Source organism: Choloepus didactylus, chromosome 9, assembly GCF_015220235.1.
Source record: "Choloepus didactylus isolate mChoDid1 chromosome 9, mChoDid1.pri, whole genome shotgun sequence".
In the NCBI taxonomy this organism is placed as follows: domain Eukaryota; kingdom Metazoa; phylum Chordata; class Mammalia; order Pilosa; family Megalonychidae; genus Choloepus; species Choloepus didactylus.
This window is the reverse complement of record NC_051315.1, coordinates 53695898-53717616: the sequence shown is the minus strand read 5'-3', so window position 1 is coordinate 53717616 and position 21719 is coordinate 53695898. Positions and strand designations below refer to the sequence as shown.

Sequence of the window (21719 nt, the reverse complement as noted above, 5' to 3'; positions counted from 1 at the left end):
AGGAAATACAAATGGCCAAGAAACACATGAAAAAATGTTCAGCTTCACTAGCTATTAGAGAGATGCAAATTAAGACCACAATGAGATACCATCTAACACCGGTTAGAATGGCTGCCATTAAACAAACAGGAAACTACAAATGCTGGAGGGGATGTGGAGAAATTGGAACTCTTATTCATTGTTGGTGGGACTGTATAATGGTTCAGCCACTCTGGAAGTCAGTCTGGCAGTTCCTTAGAAAACTAGATATAGAGCTACCATTCGATCCAGCGATTGCACTTCTCGGTATATACCCGGAAGATCGGAAAGCAGTGACACGAACAGATATCTGCACGCCAATGTTCATAGCAGCATTATTCACAATTGCCAAGAGATGGAAACAACCCAAATGTCCTTCAACAGATGAGTGGATAAATAAAATGTGGTATATACACACGATGGAATACTACGCGGCAGTAAGAAGGAACGATCTGGTAAAACATATGACAACATGGATGAACCTTGAAGACATAATGCTGAGCGAAATAAGCCAGGCACAAAAAGAGAAATATTATATGCTACCACTAATGTGAACTTTGAAAAATGTAAAACAAATGGTTTATAATGTAGAATGTAGGGGAACTAACAATAGAGAGCAATTAAGGAAGGGGGAACAATAATCCAAGAAGAACAGATAAACTATTTAACGTTCTGGGGATGCCCAGAAATGACTATGGTCTGTTAATTTCTGATGGATGTAGTAGGAACAAGTTCACTGAAATGTTGCTATATTATGTAACTTTCTTGGGGTAAAGTAGGAACATGTTGGAAGTTAAGCAGTTATCTTAGGTTAGTTGTCTTTTTCTTACTCCCTTGTTATGGTCTCTTTGAAATGTTCTTTTATTGTATGTTTGTTTTCTTCTTAACTTTTTTTTCATACAGTTGATTTAAAAAAGAAGGGAAAGTTAAAAAAAAAAAAAAAAGAAAAAAGAAAAACAAGAAAAAAAAAAAAAAAAAAAGATGTAGTGCCCCCTTGAGGAGCCTGTGGAGAATGCAGGGGTATTCGCCTACCCCACCTCCATGGTTGCTAACATGACCACAGACATAGGGGACTGGTGGTTTGATGGGTTGAGCCCTCTACCATAAGTTTTACCCTTGGGAAGACGGTTGCTGCAAAGGAGAGGCTAGGCCTCCCTGTATTTGTGCCTAAGAGTCTCCTCCTGAATGCCTCTTTGTTGCTCAGATGTGGCCCTCTCTCTCTGGCTAAGCCAACTTGAAAGGTGAAATCACTGCCCTCCCCCCTACGTGGGATCAGACACCCAGGGAAGTGAATCTCCCTGGCAACGTGGAATATGACTCCCGGGGAGGAATGTAGACCCGGCATCGTGGGATGGAGAACATCTTCTTGACCAAAAGGGGGATGTGAAAGGAAATGAAATAAGCTTCAGTGGCAGAGAGATTCCAAAACGAGCCGAGAGATCACTCTGGTGGGCACTCTTACGCACACTTTAGACAACCTTTTTTAGGTTCTAAAGAATTGGGGTAGCTGGTGGTGGATACCTGAAACTATTAAACTACAACCCAGAACCCATGAATCTCGAAGACAGTTGTATAAAAATGTAGCTTATGAGGGGTGACAGTGGGATTGGGAAAGCCATAAGGACCAAACTCCACTTTGTCTAGTTTATGGATGGATGTGTAGAAAAGTAGGGGAAGGAAACAAACAGACAAAGGTACCCAGTGTTCTTTTTTACTTCAATTGCTCTTTTTCACTCTAATTATTATTCTTGTTATTTTTGTGTGTGTGCTAATGAAGGTGTCAGGGATTGATTTAGGTGATGAATGTACAACTATGTAATGGTACTGTAAACAATCGAAAGTACAATTTGTTTTGTATGACTGCGTGGTATGTGAATATATCTCAATAAAATGATGGAAAAAAAAAAAAAAAAAAAAAAAGTAGAAGCAGTGCTATGTTTTAACACCACAAGGGACTTGGAGGGAAAGGGTACTTTAGCAATGGTTGGGGAACTTAGCATATAAAAGTAAAGGTGCCTGCACAATCCCTTTCTGCAGATCCCTGATAGCTTATGAGTAGAGAAGGGGCATGAATAAATGAATGAAAGGTCATCTCAGTAGGATATTTAATTGAATTATGAGCAGGATGCTAAGGAAACAGAGGAAGAGCCTTAATTCTTTTTAAGTTATTAATTAGGTTAGAAGAAAAAGCAGATCGAGGAAAAATATAGTAAGTTTTTCATGGTTTACTATCTTGACTGTAAGAAACTCTTGGTGGAGTGGGAAGAGGAAAAGGAAAGAAGTCACCTGGAGCTTTGAAAATAAAACTCTGGAGTTTAGGGATAATCTGGTGTGACACAAGATTGCACAGGTGTAGCATATAAGAGATGTGATCTAAGCAAGCAGAAGACTAATTGTTAGAATTATGGGTTGTTTTTTTTTTAGTTTTTGTGTGTGTGGTTTTTTCGGGGAGGGGCTATCTATTCTGTTTTTCTCTAAATAGAGTTAAAATATCATGTGAATTTATATTAAAATAAATATAATTTCAGATGTCAACTCACCCATAATTTTAACAATTGCTCAGTATATTAAAAAAGTGAAATCCTTCCTCCCCAACTCATTCTCTGCCCTTTCAATCCAAACCCAAAGAGGAAAGCACTGTTAACACCGATTTTTAAAGAGTTAGCAGAGGAACTGGAACCAATACTGAAAAAAGACAGTAGGTTACAGAATAAGAATCAAAACAAGTTGGTGTCCCTAATACTAAAATGGAAGAACTTGTGATGCATATGGTGCCAAGCCATGCTAGCTTTTTATATGATTCATATTTTTAAAACCCACAAAATTATGTTTTGACAAAAATCAGCATAAAGTGTTATATAAATTTTAATTCAAGATTAGCTTTAAAAAAGAAAAATGTGTTTTAAGAAAATGGAAGAATTTCAGTGTTTAGAGTGATTCCCAAGAAGAATTTTCCTAGATAGCTTTATATGTTCATGTAAACCATAATTGTCTATAGAACAGAATCAGAGTAGAAGTGAGCTGAGGGTGAGGAAGCGGCAGAGGGCCGGCAGCTGGAGGAAATGGGCAGGTCTGTCGATGTCATTAATGGCTTGTGGTGTGGCAGGAAACGCAGAGCCTTTGTTGGTGTGCCACACATAACTCTCAGATGTGTATAGTTAAGGAGGTTAATATGCAAGGCTCTCTTAACAAAAAATGCAGTTGTCTGCCGAGATTGTAAGCTTTGGGAAGTGCCTGTGTTTAGAGAAATGTGATGTTACTTGATCCTCCTGATCTGGGGGTCTAAGGTTCTGAGGATCAGAAGCAAACACACTGAAGCTTGCTTTCATAAGTCTATGAAGACTGGAGGTGTATTTGGTAGGACTGCTTGCCACTGCTCTGCCTTATTACTACTCAACTGTTATAAAGATAAGGAGGCCTTTCAAAACTGAATGAAATGCACGAATCCAAGAATCCAAACTGAGACAATTTTGCAAAATGATTTTAAATAACTCCCCAACCCTGCAAAAAAAAAAAAAAGTTTCTTAAAAGTATATAACTAGTTTTCCTCTTTGGCTGCTTGAGGATCACCCGCCATCATGAACAACATGGTAACCATCTGGACCAGGAAATTCATGACCAACTGACTACTTCAGGGGAAACAAATGGTCATTGATGTTCTTCACCCTGGAAAGGCAACAGTACTTAAGACAGAAATTCAGGAAAAACTAGCCAAAATGTACACGATTACACCGGATGTCATCTTTGTATTTGGATTCAGAACCCATTTTGGTGGTGGCAAGACAACCGGCTTTGGCATGATTTATGTCTCCTTGGATTATGCAAAGAAAAATGAACCCAAACACAGACTTGCAAGACATGGTCTGTATGAGAAGAAAAAGACCTCCAGAAAATAGTGAAAGGAACGCAAGAACAGAATGAAGAAAGTCAAGGGGACTGCAAAGGCCAATGTTGGTACTGGCAAAAAGAAATGAAGTGTCTAACAAAAGGAGTAAAGATTCTTCAATTACTTGATCCATGATAGTGCAGATTTTACCAGAAGATTAATAGAACTGTAAAAACTTAAAAAAAAAAAAGTGTATAACTAAACAGCCATCTAAATTTTTCAGGGCAAAAGAAGCAATCATTCTTATAAAAAGTACTTGCTATGCCAAGGCTTCAAAGACCTATCAGACAGTACCTATTTTTGTTAGTATATAAAATAGTAAAAATATTTTTAAAACACTTGAATCATTTCCTAAAATGATTTGAACTTCATAGTAAATCTGCCGTAAGTTACCATGACTTTTTGAATCTTTATAAGGCATTTTGAAGGATCCTGCTTCTTTTCAATACTGCTTTTATTGGGATTTATTCAGTTTACTTTTTTCAAAAGAATACATTCACATGTTCTTAAAAAATTAAATATTACAAAGTGCTTTTAATGAAATAGAGCAATCTGCTACCAAACCTCTTCCTATTTCAACCCTTTAAGCTGTATTTCTGGGTAATATACTTGTAACTGCAATTTCTGGATTCTCACTATTGTCTTCTCTTACATTGGAAGAGTATTTAGCTTTCTCAAATTATCTTTCCTCTTCTTACATCTCCATAATATATGGAGATAAAACACAACTTTTAAAATTAAATAATCAGGTTTCTCTTCTCATACACTTACTTTTTTATTTTTTTCTAGTGTTAATAATAGCTTTGTTATGAGGGGTGACTGTGTGATTGGGAAAGCCATGTGGATCACCCTCCCCTTTTTCCAGTGTATGGATGGATGAGTAGAAAAACTGGGGCAAAAAAAAAAAAAAAGCACCCAGTGTTCTTTTTTACTTTAATTGTTCTTTTTCACTTTAATTTTTATTCTTATTACTTTTGTGTTTGTGGTAATGAAAATGTTCAAAAATTTAAAAAAAAATAATTGCTTTGGTTTTGTTTTTAACCATGTTTAATTGTATGTCCAGTTTAACTTTTAGTTTTGTTAATTTTTAATATTCCTTTTTCAAATGCTCAAACATTTAAGATAATCCATTAATTTTATTATTTTCCCTGAAGTTCTCCCTTCCAAAGCTTTTTGTCCTCTTGCTCCTTTTTAGACAGATTAATTTATCAACTTGCTGTCCTACTATCATCTTAGGTTTTCCTTTTACCTCTTTCTGTGCTGAATACCCTATATTTAGGATCCCAGAGCTTCCATTTTTCTTTATTTTCTCCTTTTCCTTGTGCATCCTCAGTGGCTCTCCTGTGTCTCTGGGTCCTGCAAAGTGAAACAGCTCCTTTCTCATCATTATTGGTTGTAACTTCTTCCCCTCTCAGCAGTTACCACTTCAGCATCTGTTTCCCTCTTCACAAAATTTATTCTCTCTCCTCTGTCACTATCCCCTTCCCCATGGATTTATTTGCCTTTTAAATTCTTTTAGTAGTACCTTAGTGGGATCTCAAGAGAGAGGGAAAATAAGCAAATGCAGCCTATGAACCATGTTTAACTGGATGTACAAATTTACTTTTGATTATTAAATTGTCTGAGGTTTTTAAGTACAAATTCAAACATTTTATTTTAAATACTTTTTCTGCCATAGAGAAGTTATTTCATTTTTTGTGGGGCTTGCACTATGTCATTAAGGTTAGCAGACTTAGTCCATTGGAGGAAGTTGGGGAGATAATTCTTTCTCAAAATTTATTCAGTTACTGGATTATCTAGTTCCCTTCAAACATTTCAGTTTTTAGCCATTTAGCTATTTTATCTTTATTTGATCTAGAGATTAGTAAAGAAAAAGAGGAACAAATACCATCTGTATTAGCATCTAGTCGAAAGATACGGGAAGAAATAATCTGTTCAAAGCAATGACTAAAATAAGGTGGGTTTTTTTTTTTTTTTGCCAAAAATTTCTTTTTCAGCACCCCAAATTGGGAATTGTTTACTTGTGCCCATTATTTAAACATTTATTGAAAATTACTTATCTTCAATTTGGTAAAAATCATGAGAGATTGTGCCGGGGAAGATGTAGCTGCCTCTTCTCCGAGCCACCCCTTTGCCTCCGGACTTCTCTGGGGCCAGCAGCCGCCGGACCAGGGGCCCGGGGCCGCGGACTCAGGCGACTACCAGGGGCTCCGTGTCCAACCAGCAGTTTGCAGGTGGCTGCGCCAAGGCGGCGGAGGAGGCCCTGCAGAATGCAGCCGGGGAGGCCGAGGAGCCATAGCCGCTGCACGGTGCGGGCATCTGTAAGTGGTTCAACGTGCGCGTGGGGTTCAGCTTCCTGTCCATGACCGCCCGTGCCGGGGTCGCACTTGACCCCTCTGTGGACGTCTTTGTGCATCAGAGTAAGTTGCACATGGAGGGCTTCCAGAGCCTGAAGGAGGGTGAGGCAGTGGAGTTCACCTTTAAGAAGACTGCCAAGGGCCTGGAATCTATCCGTGTCACTGGACCTGGTAGGGTGTTCTGGATGGGGAGTGAGAGACGGCCAAAGGGGAAGAACATGCAGAAGCGCAGATCGAAAGGAGACAGGTGCTACAATTGTGGAGCTCTAGACCATCATGCCAAGGAATGCAAGCTGCCACCCTAGCCGAAAAAAAATGTCACTTCTGCCAAAGCATCAGCTATATGGTGGCCTCATGCCCACTGAAGGCCCAGCAGGCACCCAGCTCACAGGGAAAGCCCTTCTACTTTTGGGAGGAAGAAGAAGAGATCCACAGCCCTGCCCTGCTCCCAGAGGCCCAGAATTGAGCCTACAGCACATGGGGTCAATCCTTTTGCAATTAGGAAGTTCCAAGGAGCAGGCATCAATTGGCAGAGTGGAGAAAGTGGGAGAGGGTGGGTAGGGGGCAGCTGGCACTGCTGTGTATCTCAGGCTGAGGTCCATAGCATCACTGCCTCTTCCATCTTGGTGGGGGAGAGGGGTGAGGCAAAGGAATTCCAACCATGCTCTATCCAAATACAAGTGAGGGCTTTCGGTAGAAATACCCTTAGAGCCTGCATGAAATACTCTAGAATCTCTAGTTTTATGACAGTGGCCTGGATAGGGAAGTTTTCCTTTGAAAGAGGATTTATAAAAATTTCTCATGCCAGAATGAAAAGATGAGAGCAGTCTGATGGACCCAAACCGGGAGCCAATACATTCTGTGGGAGGGAATCTCAGGGGTGGAACAAAGGTTTTTCCATGTCTTGTTTCATAACTCTCTCTTGGGTCAGGGTGCTGGGAACTATCCTAAGCAGTGGGTTGTGATGACAGGCAAAAGGGGTGGTTGGTGGGACAGCTGCAGACCAACTGCTCCTAAGCTCACTACCCCATTTCTGGGCCAATACAATTTTATTTATTTGCTTCCTTGGATAACTGCACCTTGGGTCCCACTTTCTCCAGGATGCCAACTGCACTAGCTGTGTGCGAATGATGTATCTTGTGCATTTTAACTTTTTTTCTTAATATAAATATTCTGGTTTTGTATTTTTGTATATTTTAATCTAAGGCCCTCATTCCTGCACTGTGTTCTCAGGCACATGAATGGTCTCAGGGATAAGTCAGCAGCAACTCCAGGTCTGCACAGCAGGAATACTTTTTTATTGTTGTTGCTTTATCACCACAAAGAACAACTACTTGAACTACTTCATATTTGCCAATTAGAGCAGGCTTTTCTGCCATGGTGTCCTCTTGAAATCCCTCCCTTCATGGGAGACTAGGTTTTAATTGGGTCGCCCCATGACTTGATCTCCTATTGGAAGATTGGAAATTAGTTTAAATGGGAAGATGGTGCAGAGAGGTTAGGAGAGACTGGGCCAGGTTAAAGGTCAAGAGAAGAAGCCAAGATTAGATGAGAGTTACCAATATATGTAATAAGGGATTCCTGTTTCCTTATTACATATGTTGGTAATCTCTTAATCATAGGGCACAGGACTTGGCTTGGGACACCGGATCCATCCATCTCTGGATTAGGCTGGGCCTGCCACGCACAGTGGGGGTGTGTGTGTGTCTCCAAGGATGGATGTATGAAGCAAAGACTAAAATTCTTAACCTTTCAAATGTCTGGACTTTTCCTGCTTGGCTTCCAGAGAGACATCAGTGAAGGCTTCTTCGTGGCACCCAGAGCCAATGTCCTACCCTGCTGCAGTAGTGATTATAGTGTCATAGTAGCTAAAGGAGAAAAGGGGTTTTGTTTACATGCTGTGGGATCACTGCAAACCTACCTCACTGTGTTGAAACGGGGCAAATGCAATAGAACGCATTGGGTGATGTGTGTCTGATCCTGAGTTCTTGTCTCCCCCAAATGCTGCCCCCCTCTAGTTACTGTATTTGTCTGGGCTTTGTAGAACGTCACATGTCGCTGATTTGGTGATTGCTAGGTGGCCTAATTTGTGTAACTATAATGTGTTGGTCTTTCTCCATGTTCTTTTGGGGTTCTTATTGTTTACAAACTTCTTTTTTGTGTGTGTGGTGAAAGAAAAATAGCCAAAGCATCTTTGACAGAAGATTCTGCATCAGGCAAAAAGAACTGAAACATGCTTGGGAGCTACTCTTTGAAGTGGGGATCTTGAACCATCCTTTCTTTCGTGTTCTCCTTCCCTTGTTTCCAATTTTGGACTAGATCTTCTGTCCTAAAAGCTTACCCCATTGCCCCTTTCCAGTTCCCCCTCCCCAAATCCCCATACACATAATTTTGGGGTTATCATCTCCACAACTCTTCAGCAACTTATGCAAAAGACTTGAGGAATCTAGGAACCCTCCATCCCTCATTCCCAACCTTCTGAATTAAGGCCATTCCTTGATGTGATTCATGCCAAAAGTTAATTTCCCATTACTTCCAAAGAAGATGAAACACACATAAAGCACACACACAAACACACACATATACACACACCTCAAGATTTTGTATTACAGGCCACTCCACCTAATTAAAACAAAATGCAGAACCTCCAAATAATTACTGGTAAACTCCAAGTAAATAGAGCTTTTCCTCTTGAGTTTCTCCATACTTCAGGGGCAAGGCCGTAACTAGTATTTTGCTGCCATCATCATACTGGACAAAGGACCCCAGTGCTTCCCTCTCTCTTTTATATTATTATTTTTATTTAAGGAATGTATGCACTTAGTTTCAAGAGACAAATAGTTTGCAATGTGATTTACAACAACGTCAACAAAAATCCCCTACTCCATTCTTTTCAACTCCAAAATTCAGCTTCTCATAGTCAACTACTTTCAACTTTTTTGCATGTTCTTCTTTATTTATTTCTAAATAACTGTATATTCTGCTATTTTTTGATTGTTTTTTCTCCACATAAAATGTTATCTATTAACTTCTATCAAAACTTTTGGGCCAGAGATTTGCTTATTTTCCTGTAAATGACTAGGATTCTCTAAACAGGTTTAATCATGTGTTCATTAATAAATTTAATTAATTTATAGAGTATCAACTATATGCCTCCAATCGCTATGTTAGACCTAGAAGTGAATGCAAAGCATAAAAGACACTGGGTTTGTTATAACTCTCTAACTTGGGGGGTGGAAGGCAAGGGGATAGGAGGGAAACAGTGGTTCTGCAAGAAGAGGAAGTATGAATCATTGCTTCTGTTTTAAAGCTCACATCAAACAGGGTGAGCACAGTTCAGAGAGGCTGAAATGCTAAAAAAGACTGTTAAAGTGAAGACAGACTAAGAGGGCATAAACCCAGTACACCGTACAAAATTCAGATTTCTCTTTCTAATGCACTCACTCTCTTAGGATTCACAGTTTGTGTCTTATTGGGCCCAGGACCTGTGGTACCAACCTCTGGCCTACTATGTCGCAATGCAGCCTGTGGTGGATGACTTGGAGAGATTCATAAACAACAATTCAGCTTACCCTACCCCAGACCCACGTAAAAAGCACTGGAAACGTGATCTTGATGCACAGCAGGGTACCACTTCTCCCTGCCTTTCTAGCTCCAGTCCTATTGCTGTAACTTATTGTATGCTCCACTATCCAGGAGTTGCCTCCCAAACAAAGAAATGCCTTCCTCTTAATTTCAGAATCTCGATCCAATATGCATTTCTCTCTACCTGATTAATAATCAATAAACATTCCCATATATCAAATAAAACTGAGGCCTCTATCTGCAGGAGAGTGACTCTATCTTTCTCTACCCAAGTACTTAAACATTCATATCAATATTTATAGGAGGTTCCATACATATTGTATGGTAGAGTGAATTGTGTACCCCAGTTTGGACATGTTCTTGGTTTTGGTCTGCATTCAGTAGGTGTAGACCCATTGTAATAAGATTCGTCAAGATGTTACTTCAGCTGAGGTGTGGTTCCACAGAATCAGGTTGGGCTTTAATCAGATTACTGGAATCTTTCACAGGCAGAGTGAAAGTCAAACAGAGAGAGAAGCAATGTGCATTGCCATGTGACAGAAAAGCCAAGGACCCAAGGATCACTGGCAACAAGACTCAGAATGCCACAGTCTTTAAGAAGAAAGCATTGCCTTGCTGACATGTCGATTTTGGACTTCCAGCTTCAAAACTGTGAGCCAATAAATTCCCATTGTTTAAACCAATCCATAGTGTGGTATTTGTTTTAGCAGCTTGGAAATGAAAACATGGATACAGAAAAGCCCTATTTTTCTCAAGAACAATTGTTAGAACTGCTCAAAAGTTCAAATGGCAATGACAAAACTACTGATCTTGTAGAAAAGAGAGGTGTCTGTATAATGGGACATTATTCTCTTTAATGTTCTTTAAACTGTAATAAACCATCATAAACTGTCACTCTTTTGCTTCCCAGAGTAACAGAAGTACTGAACTTGAATGCTGTCAAAAATATTAGAAAGTTCACCATGAATATTTTATGGTTACAATGCTGTGCCTTAACAGTGCATTTCCACATGTTTGGAAGGTATTTACATAGGCATCTCCTAGTACTTTTCAACAGATTCCACAATTATACCTATGAAATATGAAAAATGAGGAAAACTACAGAATTAGTTGACTAGTATTTGTCTTAGTTTCTAGGCTGCTATGACAAATACCACACAATGGGTTGGTTTAAACAACAGGAATTTATTACCTCATGGTTTCAGAAGCTGGAAGGCTTGCCTCTTCCTGGGATCAGTAGCATTCTGGAGACCAGCAATTCTCAGATTCCTTGGCTTTCCCATCACATATCAATATCCTCTCCTTTCTCTTCCCTATTCCCTTGACTTCCAACTTCTGGCTCCTCCCCATGACTTTCTTTTTATAAGGCCTCCAGTAATTGGATTGAGAGTCATCCCAATTCAGTTGGCCATAATTTTCACTAAAAAATAAGCTCTTCAAAAATACCTATTTACAATGGGTTGAAACCCACAGAAATGGGGTTAAGATTAAGAATATGTTTTTTCTGGGATACATAACTCAATCTCCCCTAGTGTTTAATCTGATTAAACCTGTTTAATGCCAGACATATCAAAGTCCTTGGCACTACAACAATAAGCAAGCCACAATGTCTACCATCAAGTAGCCTTCAGTCTAGTGATTTGTATGGTGGAGGAAACAGAAAAGAAGACAAATTGACAGGCAGTTTAATTCAGGGTAATAAATATTCCTGTGTGGAAAACAAAGAAGAGAGAAGGCATGTACCTCATCCAGTCTAGGGAAATGATTCTTAGAGGAAAAGATCTAACTTTACTAGGGGTTCGAATTCACATAGTTATTTTAACAAAGCATGAATACAGGGGCAAATATGTCTTTTAAACATGAGTCTATGGATTTGACTTCATAAAAAGCAAATTAAAATGATTGATCTATAAATTAAATTGCTTTTTATTACTGATAAGAGAGTGCTTTTATTTTTAGTGCTCTTTCATTTATTCACTCATACAACAAATTTTTATTGAGCATGAACTAAAAGGGTGTAACATTTCATTTACTCATAAAGTGATATGAATTTGTGCAGTTCATATTGAGGATGATATGAAAGAAATTATAAATTTTTCTTATTCATTTTATCAGTATCACTGATAAAATATAAGTACAGTCTTTCATAACCTTCCCTGTGGTGAAATACAAAAGGAATACAGTTTATCTTCAAAATACTGACAGAATAAAACCCCTTCTGTAGCTGGAAATTTATATGACAACATACAAATAAGAAGAAGAATCCTTTATTTGTATGTGTATATGTAGATAGAAGCTTAAAAATGTAAAAGGTTAATTTTTATATTTTTTTTCTTTCATGTGATTAGTCTAGGATCTTATCCAGATTAATCAGGCAATGTGTCCCCTATCCATTTTAGATGCCAAATATCTTAAGGTTTAATGAGTGCCCTCTTTTATTCAAACATTTAATTGCCTTTCATTGGTAGTCTCCACACCATTATAGCTGTGTTTATCATATCAACACAGAGCTACAGCTTATGTGGGGAGACGCATGGTTGGGTTAAGAGACCTACCCTGGAGTGAGACAGACAGCTCTCAATTCCCTTAGATTCTCTAAAAGGGCTTTATGCAGCTGGAACTTTGACCAATTTGGCAGATTCCATTGCACAGAAAATTAGTGTATGAGATAAAGTGTTAGAACTATTGGTATACACTGAGAATTTGCTATGAATATCCAAAGCAGAAATGGCACTCTTTCTTCCTTGTCATCATTATCAGCCATTAGGTTGCAAAGATGTTTGTTATCAAGATTAATCATTCATTTGTTTTATATATCTTGCCTTCCCAAGGTCCTTCTTTCTCTAAGAAAAGAATATGAATACCATGAGGAAGTTTGTATTTTATGTCCTTTCAAGACCTTATGCTGACCCAGACCAATGTATGAAATATTACTTTAATGATAAGATAAGTAAAGGGACAAAGGGTAGAAGGGGGTATCATCTGACATTGATTGTCTAATATGTACTACACTCTTTCATTCATTTTCTCATTTAACCCTTATACCAAATATGTAAAATTGAATTATTAATATTGTCTCTATTCTATAAAGGAGAAAATTGAGACCAGCGTCATTAAGTAATCTGCCCAAAGTACCCTGCTAGCAAATTATAGAGTTAGGATTTAAATCCAAGTCTGCCTGACCGCAAAGCCCATAATTTTTTTTTCCTTTATAGCATGCTGTATTTCATAGGGTGTTTCCTAGACATGAGAAAGAGTGTCTTTCACAATAGAAATTAAGTTCATTTTTGTTCTAGCTGTTGTCTTTTATTGATAATATTAACCACTGTTGGGTTTTAGCCAGCAAATTGTGACATTAAATGAAAGAAGCAGTTAGGAACCAAATCGTATCATAACATGTGGAAGCTTTTCCATTCATCAGCAGGTAACGTTAACATTTGTTGAAGAGATGATATTGACTTAAGTAGGCTAATTTCAGATCCATTGACTTCTATTATGCACTCTAGACACTCACTAACAAATCAGGGTGGTTTCAATTCTTTAGGGAAATTAACTTCTTCTATAGCAACAGAAGAATCTAAAATAGAAGTTGGGATAGTCTAAACCAGAGCCCATCCTCTTTTTTCTTTTCTTTTTTTTCTTTTTTCTTTTTTTGCCAAATAGACTTTACATAATAAATAACTGTACAAGTAAGTATAACTTTAACTGACATTCCACAAAAACAGTTTTTATTTCCAGATTTGTATGATGTAGTTTTTAATATGAGACTTGCATATCCTTCAAGTGAACACATTTTTAAAGCTTTTGTCTCTTTCTCCATTTTTATTCTGCTAGCCATCTTGAAGTGATATTGTTTACCATAAATTGTACTACTGAATTTGACTTTATGGGTGGAAACATTAATGGTTTATCAGTATTAGAGACACCAAGTTCTCCAAACACTGATGCATTTTGTTCTTTAAGTGAAATCTGTGCAATAAAATAACTGTTTTCAAAAAAAGAAAGAAAGAAATTGGAGTGCAGTTCTTACTTGAGGGTTGCTTCAGAAGAAAACTTGCTTCATTTTGTACAAAAGAAATGCTCCTGTAGAGTTGTATATTAATTCATACATTTGAATTAGAATAATAATTTGAATGTCACTCCCTGCTAACAGATACCTTATTGTGAATTAATCAAAATAAAAAATTCTTATAAAGCACTTATCTTATAATCTTTTTAATAACATTAATATTTATTTAATTGATTCATACTTTATGGTGTTTAAATATGACTAATTCCCATATATATGGTTTCCCCATTTTTCTCTATTTATAGCGACAATTTCAATTTGTTTCTCCCAGTTTTCCATTTTTGCTTTTTTTTTCAAATTCTCTAATACCCATTGTTCTTTGTAAGTTGACAAAAGTATACTTCTTTGTTTATCATTATACCAACCCTGCCATTCTTCTTATTGGCAAATGATAAGCTTTAATTTTGGATGTAGCCTATACTCCAGGAAAAATTGAATCTCTTTATGTAATTTCTCTGTCTTTTTTAAGCCATTAAAAAGATAATTAACTTTTCTTGGACAAGACCCCTTAAGTAGTCACATGTGGCTATTTAAATTTAAATTAGATAAAATTAAATAAAATTAATCCCTCAGTCTCACTAGCCATATTGCAAATGCTCAATGCCCAATGAGGCTAGTGTCTACCATATTAGGTAGTACAGATGTGAGCATTCCCATCATCACAGAAAATCCTATTGTAGATTGCTGTTCTAGATTTTGATATAGAGTATATACAAAACAGTTGAACTCTTTTGTCTTTTTTCCTGCAGTATCCCCATTTATTATAACAGTGATTGCCACATAGTACTGAACAAGTATTATTGAAAATGGAATGAATTGAATAAGTGACTGGAAAGAAGGAAGAACCTAGTTTCAGTAATAGAATATTTGTGAAAATATAAGTATAAAATTTAAGTTCAACTGCAGAGTGATTTTGTCTAGAAAACTGTATAATTGCATAAAATTCAGGAATCAGGAAATTGGGTGAGATCCTTTTGAAGCAATTTTCTAAATCTGCTTCCAATCTTTAAAGCAATAGAACTATCATATTTAATTTGTCTTCCCTAAGAGGTAACTATTATTCCTTAGTTTGAAACATACCTGTTCCTGCTTTTATTCTTTTATTATGCATTTTTCTTGGCAGAAAGACAAAGAATTGAAGAGTATTTTTGTAAAATACACATAAATGATCTCTGCAGTAAAAACTTAGACATTCCTTCTATAACTTGCTATTTTTCCTTCAGTATTATGTTCCACATTTCTGTATTTTGATACATTTAGCATTGAGTGAATCATTTTAATTGCTGTACAACACAATTTTATGACAATGTCGCATTTTATTTGTCAATTCTATGCTGGACATTGAGATTGTTTCCAATTTGGGGGCTAATAAAAACAATGCAGCAGTGAACACTCTTATACGTATCTACTTGTGGACATGGGCACTTGCTTTGGCATAGGATGTATACCTAGCAATGTAATTGTTTGTTTAGAAGGTCTGATTGCCTTCAACTTTACTAAATATTGCCAAATTCTTCTCTGAAGTGTTTTACAATTTACAAGTTCTCCAGTAATGATTGAGAATTGTCCTTTCCCAGCAACTTATCCACCTTGGTATTGTTTTATTAGGTGGGAAATGCTCTTATTTTAGTTTTCATTTGAATTTCTCTAATTATTCAGAGTGAGGAACATTTGCATATTTATTGGCTATATTTATTTGCCATTTTATTCTTTGAATTTAAATGTTAATTTGAGGAAATTGGCATCTAAATAATATTGAATCTTCCTACTTATATTTATGGATATGGCATATCTTTCCGTTTATTTATCTTCCAATAAAATTATGCAGTTTTATCAATAAACATCATGTGTATCTTTTGATACATTTAGTGTTCTTTTTGTCACTGCCATTTAAAAAATACATTTCAATTGGTTATTTCCATTTATCGGCCCTATTGATGTGGATATATTGAACTTGAATCTGCTAATCCTTTTGAATATTCTTATTAATTTCAAAAGTTTGTTAGTAGTTTCACCTGAGTTTTCTAAACACTCAATTCAATTGTGTACAAATAACTTATTTCTCTCTTTCCAGTGGTTACTCCTCTTATTATTTCTTATTTTATTGCATTAGTTAGGAATTCCAGTATTATATTCTGGAAGCAGTGCTGATGAATATCTTTATCTGATTTCTCCCTTTAATTTTAATGTTTCTAAATTTTCAATCTTGCTGTAGGTTTTGTAGGTTTTATTCTTTCTTAGGTCAAGAAATTTCTTTTTATTTCTAGCTTGCTTAGCATGGTTATCAAAATAAATATTTGAAATGATCATAAACTTTTTTCCTACATTAATTTGTCAGTGTGGTAAATTACATTAATTAATTAATAGATTTTGTCTGTTAGTAAACTATCCTTGCATTTATTGGAAAAATCCTTCTTAGTCATTTTTTCCCCTTATACATTGCTTGACTGCATTTGATAACACTTCATTTTGTATTTCAACATCTTTTTCTTGAGTCAGAACAGTATATTACTTCATCTTCTAATCCAGTTTAGGTATCAAGGTTATAGCAACCCATAAAATATACCAGGGAACTTTCTCTTTCTCTTTGGTGGAACTGGTTTATGTTTGGAACTCAATACCAGGCTGTTTTATGAGTGGAAAGCCATATTCAGTATCACCTCTTTCCCTAGATTTGGACATATATATTTTCCTATCTGTAACACCTGTTTTTTTTTGTTTGTTTTTGTTTTTTTGGCACTTTTGATTTTATAAGCTCACCATCAAGACAGGCACAGAAAATCCAAAATTATCCCTAGGTATGGTTTCACACTGCATTTTATACAGTAAATACACTCTAGCAGTCAAAAAGACATCAGGAGAGAGAGAGAGATGAAAATAAAGCTCCTGCATTTTCATTAGTAATTTAAGATTTGAAAGTAAGAACACTACTTTGTACTGTGAGAAAAATAATAAAAAGAGTATTTTTCATATGCAAAATACCCAAACTGGAAAAGCATATTATTTAAAATATTAGAAAATTAGATAAGCTTCAAATTTCCATAGCTGTTAGTGCTGCCTGATCAAAATCAGTTTTTAAGGATCATATGCATCATCTTTATGTGTGTTTTCCACCTATATAGGATTTCAACATTAATTACAATTTGACAGTTATACTGCTATCCTTTAACGTTTGCTGCAGCAAGAGTACTACAGACAGCAGGTGGCAGCAGCTCCCACTCAAATAGCTGTGGGACTTGGATCATGCCATCTAACAGCCCAAGGCCTCCCTTGCAGGCTAGCCTCCCAGTAAAGTTCTTTTAAGGAGCAAAAGATAATATAATGCATAAATCCCACAACCTTAGACAAAATAGTTCTTTTTTGTGTCTTCTTTGAGTAAAAAATGAATAACAAGCTTATGAAATAGGTGGATTTTTAATTCCCTGTTTTTATTTTAAACACCCAGTGCATTCACACTTTCTAGGACCCTTCCCCTGACCCCTTATTTTACTTTCATGTAATCTTTTGGATCTCACTCATTACTCAAGCCTGTTCTTCCCAGGCAAGCTAGCCATACTTTCAGACTTTTTACTATCTTTAATTAAATGATTTCTAGACTTTTTACCACCTTTAATTAATTAAGTGGATAATAATAACAATATCAATACATAATGATGGTAATAATAGTGGCCATTTATTGGGTACTTACTGTGTTCCAGGCTCTCTTCTAGAAGTTTTATATATATTATCTCATTTAATCCACACAATAATTCAATCAATTGGTACTGCTATTATTATTCCTGTTTTATTGATGTAGAAACTGAAACACAGAGAAGTTAAGTAGCTTGCTTAAGATCACACAGCTAATAAGTGGAAGGGCCAGAAGAACACAGGCTATCTTACCTTGGAGTTTATGCTTTTCACCATTACTTTACCATTTGTAGACCAATCCATGCCAGTATCAGCTAGGAAATATTTTAATTCCTCTAGGAAACAGGCTGCTTCAAGCTATTTAAAATGCACTTATTTACAAAACTTTGTTGAGAAATGTAACCACAAATGACAATTTGAGGCCACTAGCAGCTTAGTATGGAGAAGATATTGGGAAAGAAAGCCAAGGAGATAAATCAACTTTTTCACTTATTATCTGTAGAAGCAGGACAAGTTTCTTCACTGACTAGAAATCATGTGTTAAATCATGTTAATAATATGTCATAGTGCTGTTGTGAAGATTAAATGAGATAACACAGCATCCTTCCTGGAACATTCTCAATTAATGTTAGTTCATTTGCACCTCTCTCAATAAACTGGTGCCAACTATGAATTTCCCTTGCATGGATTGAACCTGTAAGAATGAGTTAGAGGGGAGTAAAGGTAAGTATATTAGGGAAGAATATTGCATTATTAATCTTTGTATCTCCCTCAATGAGTATCTCAACTGGTGAATGCATAATGTTTGTTGTTAAATTGATGAGTAAATAAACAAATTCACAAAGTTAAATAGTCAATGGATATTTTACATATGTAAAAAGAGCCTTTCAAAGTATTTGACACGCGTTTTACAAGACTGAGATGAAAAGTAACGTTGCTATTCCTGGGAAGTTTATTTATAATTAAATAGCATTAATGGGGATCCCTTATTGATTTCTGGCTTAAAAATACTCAAATCAAACTTCTGAGACTATTTCTTGTTCTCTGATGTTCTTATGCTTGCATTTATTTAATCACTTATCAAATTAGCTGATTTCTCTTCTAGACCAAAAACAGAAGATGCCTGGGAATTTGCAAAGCCCAATGCCATTCAGGCTGTTGGTGTTATGTCATTTGGTGAGTATAATGGTTTCAAAGACCCTTTTTCAATAGGGAGTCATCTCTACCATAAAAAAAGTACTGTTTCATATTTGTGTCTGCATAGCAGATATCTTAACTTTTAGACTCCCATTAGCAGCATATGATCTAGTTTGTGCCAATATAAAATTAGACTCAAACTTTTCTCACTCATCGCTACAATTTGTTTCAATTTGGATAAATCTCTCTCATGCAGAAAACTCATTACAGCCATCTTGTTTCCTAACTTGGAAGTCTAGCAGATGTTATGGACTTCTTCAAAACCTTGCACACGAAGTATTTCTAATTGGCTGGATTTCTAAATTTTCCTATTATAACCAGATTGCAGAGGAAACCAAGGACTGAAAATATGATGCTATTTAGAGTCCCCTTAAGATGGTAAAAGGTACTAGGAATAAGAAAATGGGAGAGAAAGTTGGATGAGACGGGCCTTTTTTATGTCAAGAGTGACATGAAAAGACCCCATAAGCCTTATGTGAATGAGTTTCTCCTTCCTGGAGCTGTTAAAAATTATTTTCGTGCCTATTTAGTAAATTAGGATATTTGAACTTCAGTTCATTGGCATGCTAAAGTAGCATCTCTCTCTCAATTTTCAGAATTAAAAAGAAAACCCTGATGCTTGCTTTAATACTTTTCTCTCTCCCTCTTTCTCTCTTTGGTATTGCAGCATTTATTTGCCACCATAACAGCTTCTTAATTTATGGTTCTTTGGAAGAACCCACAATAGCTAAGTGGTCCTGCATCATCCATGTGTCCGTCTTGGTTTCTGTATTTATCAGTATGCTCTTTGCTGCATGTGGATACTTGACATTTACTGGCTTCACACAAGGTAAAACGAGAGATTCAGTCTTAAAACACTTTTGTATTTATGTGGATTGGTGCTATCACTTATTTTTGGTGCAAGTATACCCAATATTTTACAGCCAAATATTACTCTCTCTCACCCATTCTCTCCTCCTGCATCTCTGCTGTCTCTCTTTTCTAATTTTCTCCTTCTCTAAGTACTAATCTTATTTCTGTGGTCCATACTCTCCTTCTTTGCTTTCACTTCGCAGCACATGAATTCTGACTTCTCTCCCTCTACTCCACAGCAGCTTCACTTTCAAGCTAATAGCCGCCTTCTTGGTTCTGATTACCATGGACCTCCTTGAATCACTTAATAGTCCTGAACATCCTTTCATTGCTCAAACTATTTCTCCTAGAGGAAAGACCACCACTAGATTAACATGGTTAATCTTTCTTTCTGTTAATACTTTCTCTCTTGCCAAGTGATTGATTCATCTTTGCTTTCTCTTAATTCTCCGCCACCCCCTCTCAACTTGCTCAGGTAAGTTGCCTCCTTTACTCACACCAGATTCTCGGAAGATTCATTATTTTAAGTCCAGTCCAGACCTCTCCTCATCTCCAGCCTTGTGCCCATAGGACGTTTCTTCTAGGTTGTCCCATTCTTACCTTAAACAGAAAACTTCATCTTTCCCAAAAAACTAGCTCCTTCCACTCCTCCCCCCACTACTTGTGCTAAACTTCCTTCTCTTTTCTTCTGTTCACCCAAGCCCAACAACTGAGTGGTCATCTCTTCTAGCTCCTGTTTCAGTCATCTAGGTAGTGCAATATTTATTGTGTTCTGACAGCCTGTTTAAATGCTAGGCTAGTCTGTTATTTCATTTGACCCTTAGAAATCCCTGTGAAGGTAAGTGGAATAACTAGTTTTACCCCCTGATTAAAAAACAAAGAGGTGAAGCAACTTGCCTAAACTGGCTGGTAAAAAACTAGAAAACAAGTCTCCTGAATCCCAGTCCAATTTTCCTTCCATTCTATCTTGGTCAACCATGACTCATTAAATGTTGTCTCTTAGCCCCCAGCTCCTCTTAGCTTAATTTTCTGGTGACACTGAGATGGCATTGTTTTAAATAGAGAATGCAGGTGACTATGATTATAGATGAGATTTCTCAGGAAGTAAAGAAAATGGCCTAAAAAAATAGCAATTGATGTAGTAGCAATGTGGTCAAAAATATAGTAACATGCATGTGCCATTGGAGTGCGATAACAAGTTGACCTTGAAAGTCTGAATAAGAATTATGTCTCAAAGTATTGCCATGTGTCACTTTTGCTATGTACTTTGCCAAAACCGATGACATGTGGGCTCCAGTGAGTACAGAACCTTGGCTTGCAATGCCTTCTTTGTAACTTTTGTAACACATAAACCCTTTTGCTTAGTCACACCTTGATTTTATCAGTGATAATTGTTCACATGTAATTAAATCAGATAATTGTTCAGAAATCAAGTATATAACGAAGCTGGCAGGTTGTTGTCACCCTCCCTGCCACCCACCCCACCCCCCCAGCTATAATACCTTACAATTCAATTAAACTCAAGCCAGAAGAAGCTGATATTGTTTCTCTAAACCATTCCACTTTAGGCAAATCTGGTCTTGTTTATGCAAACTGCGTGCATCTTTTCTCCCCGCCTTCAGCAGATAAATTCCAGCTTGTCACAAGGGAACTTGAGATTCTTCTTGAACTTTCCCACTGACTTTTAGAAAGATACAGGGTCCATTTCTTAGTGGAGATTAGTCAGTAGGGAACGTCCGTCCTTTTGTCTCAGAGTGCTGGAACCCTTTCAATTAACCTTTCAAGCAGGTCACTGTCACTTGTGCTTTGCTGTTGGATCTCCTCTGCCCACAAAGGCGCACTGGAAAGTAATTTACATTTGTTCTCCTTGATAGGAGGAGGAGAGAAAAGTCAATGAAAGTAAGTCTTGGGAAATGGTAGGTCATTTAGGGTATTTAGCTTTTAATGAGAACAGGTACAGAGACATTGTTATTTTGTTTCCTTCTTTTTAAACAGTATAGTAGTGTGTGACTTTGATCTAATTTTCTATTCAGTTTAATTGAAGAAAAATGACCAACATTCTAAAATATAAGTGTGTTATATCCAGGAAATAAACAGGCCTGAATACTCTTGTTTTAGCAATGAA

General features: G+C 36.8%; 1 protein-coding gene and 1 pseudogene across 1 annotated transcript in view; both read left to right on the top strand.

Moving 5' to 3' along the window:
- The window catches only part of SLC38A11 (solute carrier family 38 member 11), a 70812-nt gene that overhangs the window by 37724 nt on the left and 11369 nt on the right, over positions 1–21719 (top strand). The window contains exons 8-9 of the mRNA XM_037850413.1: positions 18651–18721; positions 19410–19571. Of these exons, the coding sequence (XP_037706341.1) occupies positions 18651–18721; positions 19410–19571 (233 nt within the window). The remainder of the gene's footprint in view (positions 1–18650; positions 18722–19409; positions 19572–21719) is intronic.
- LOC119544483 lies at positions 3663–6727 on the top strand (annotated as a pseudogene).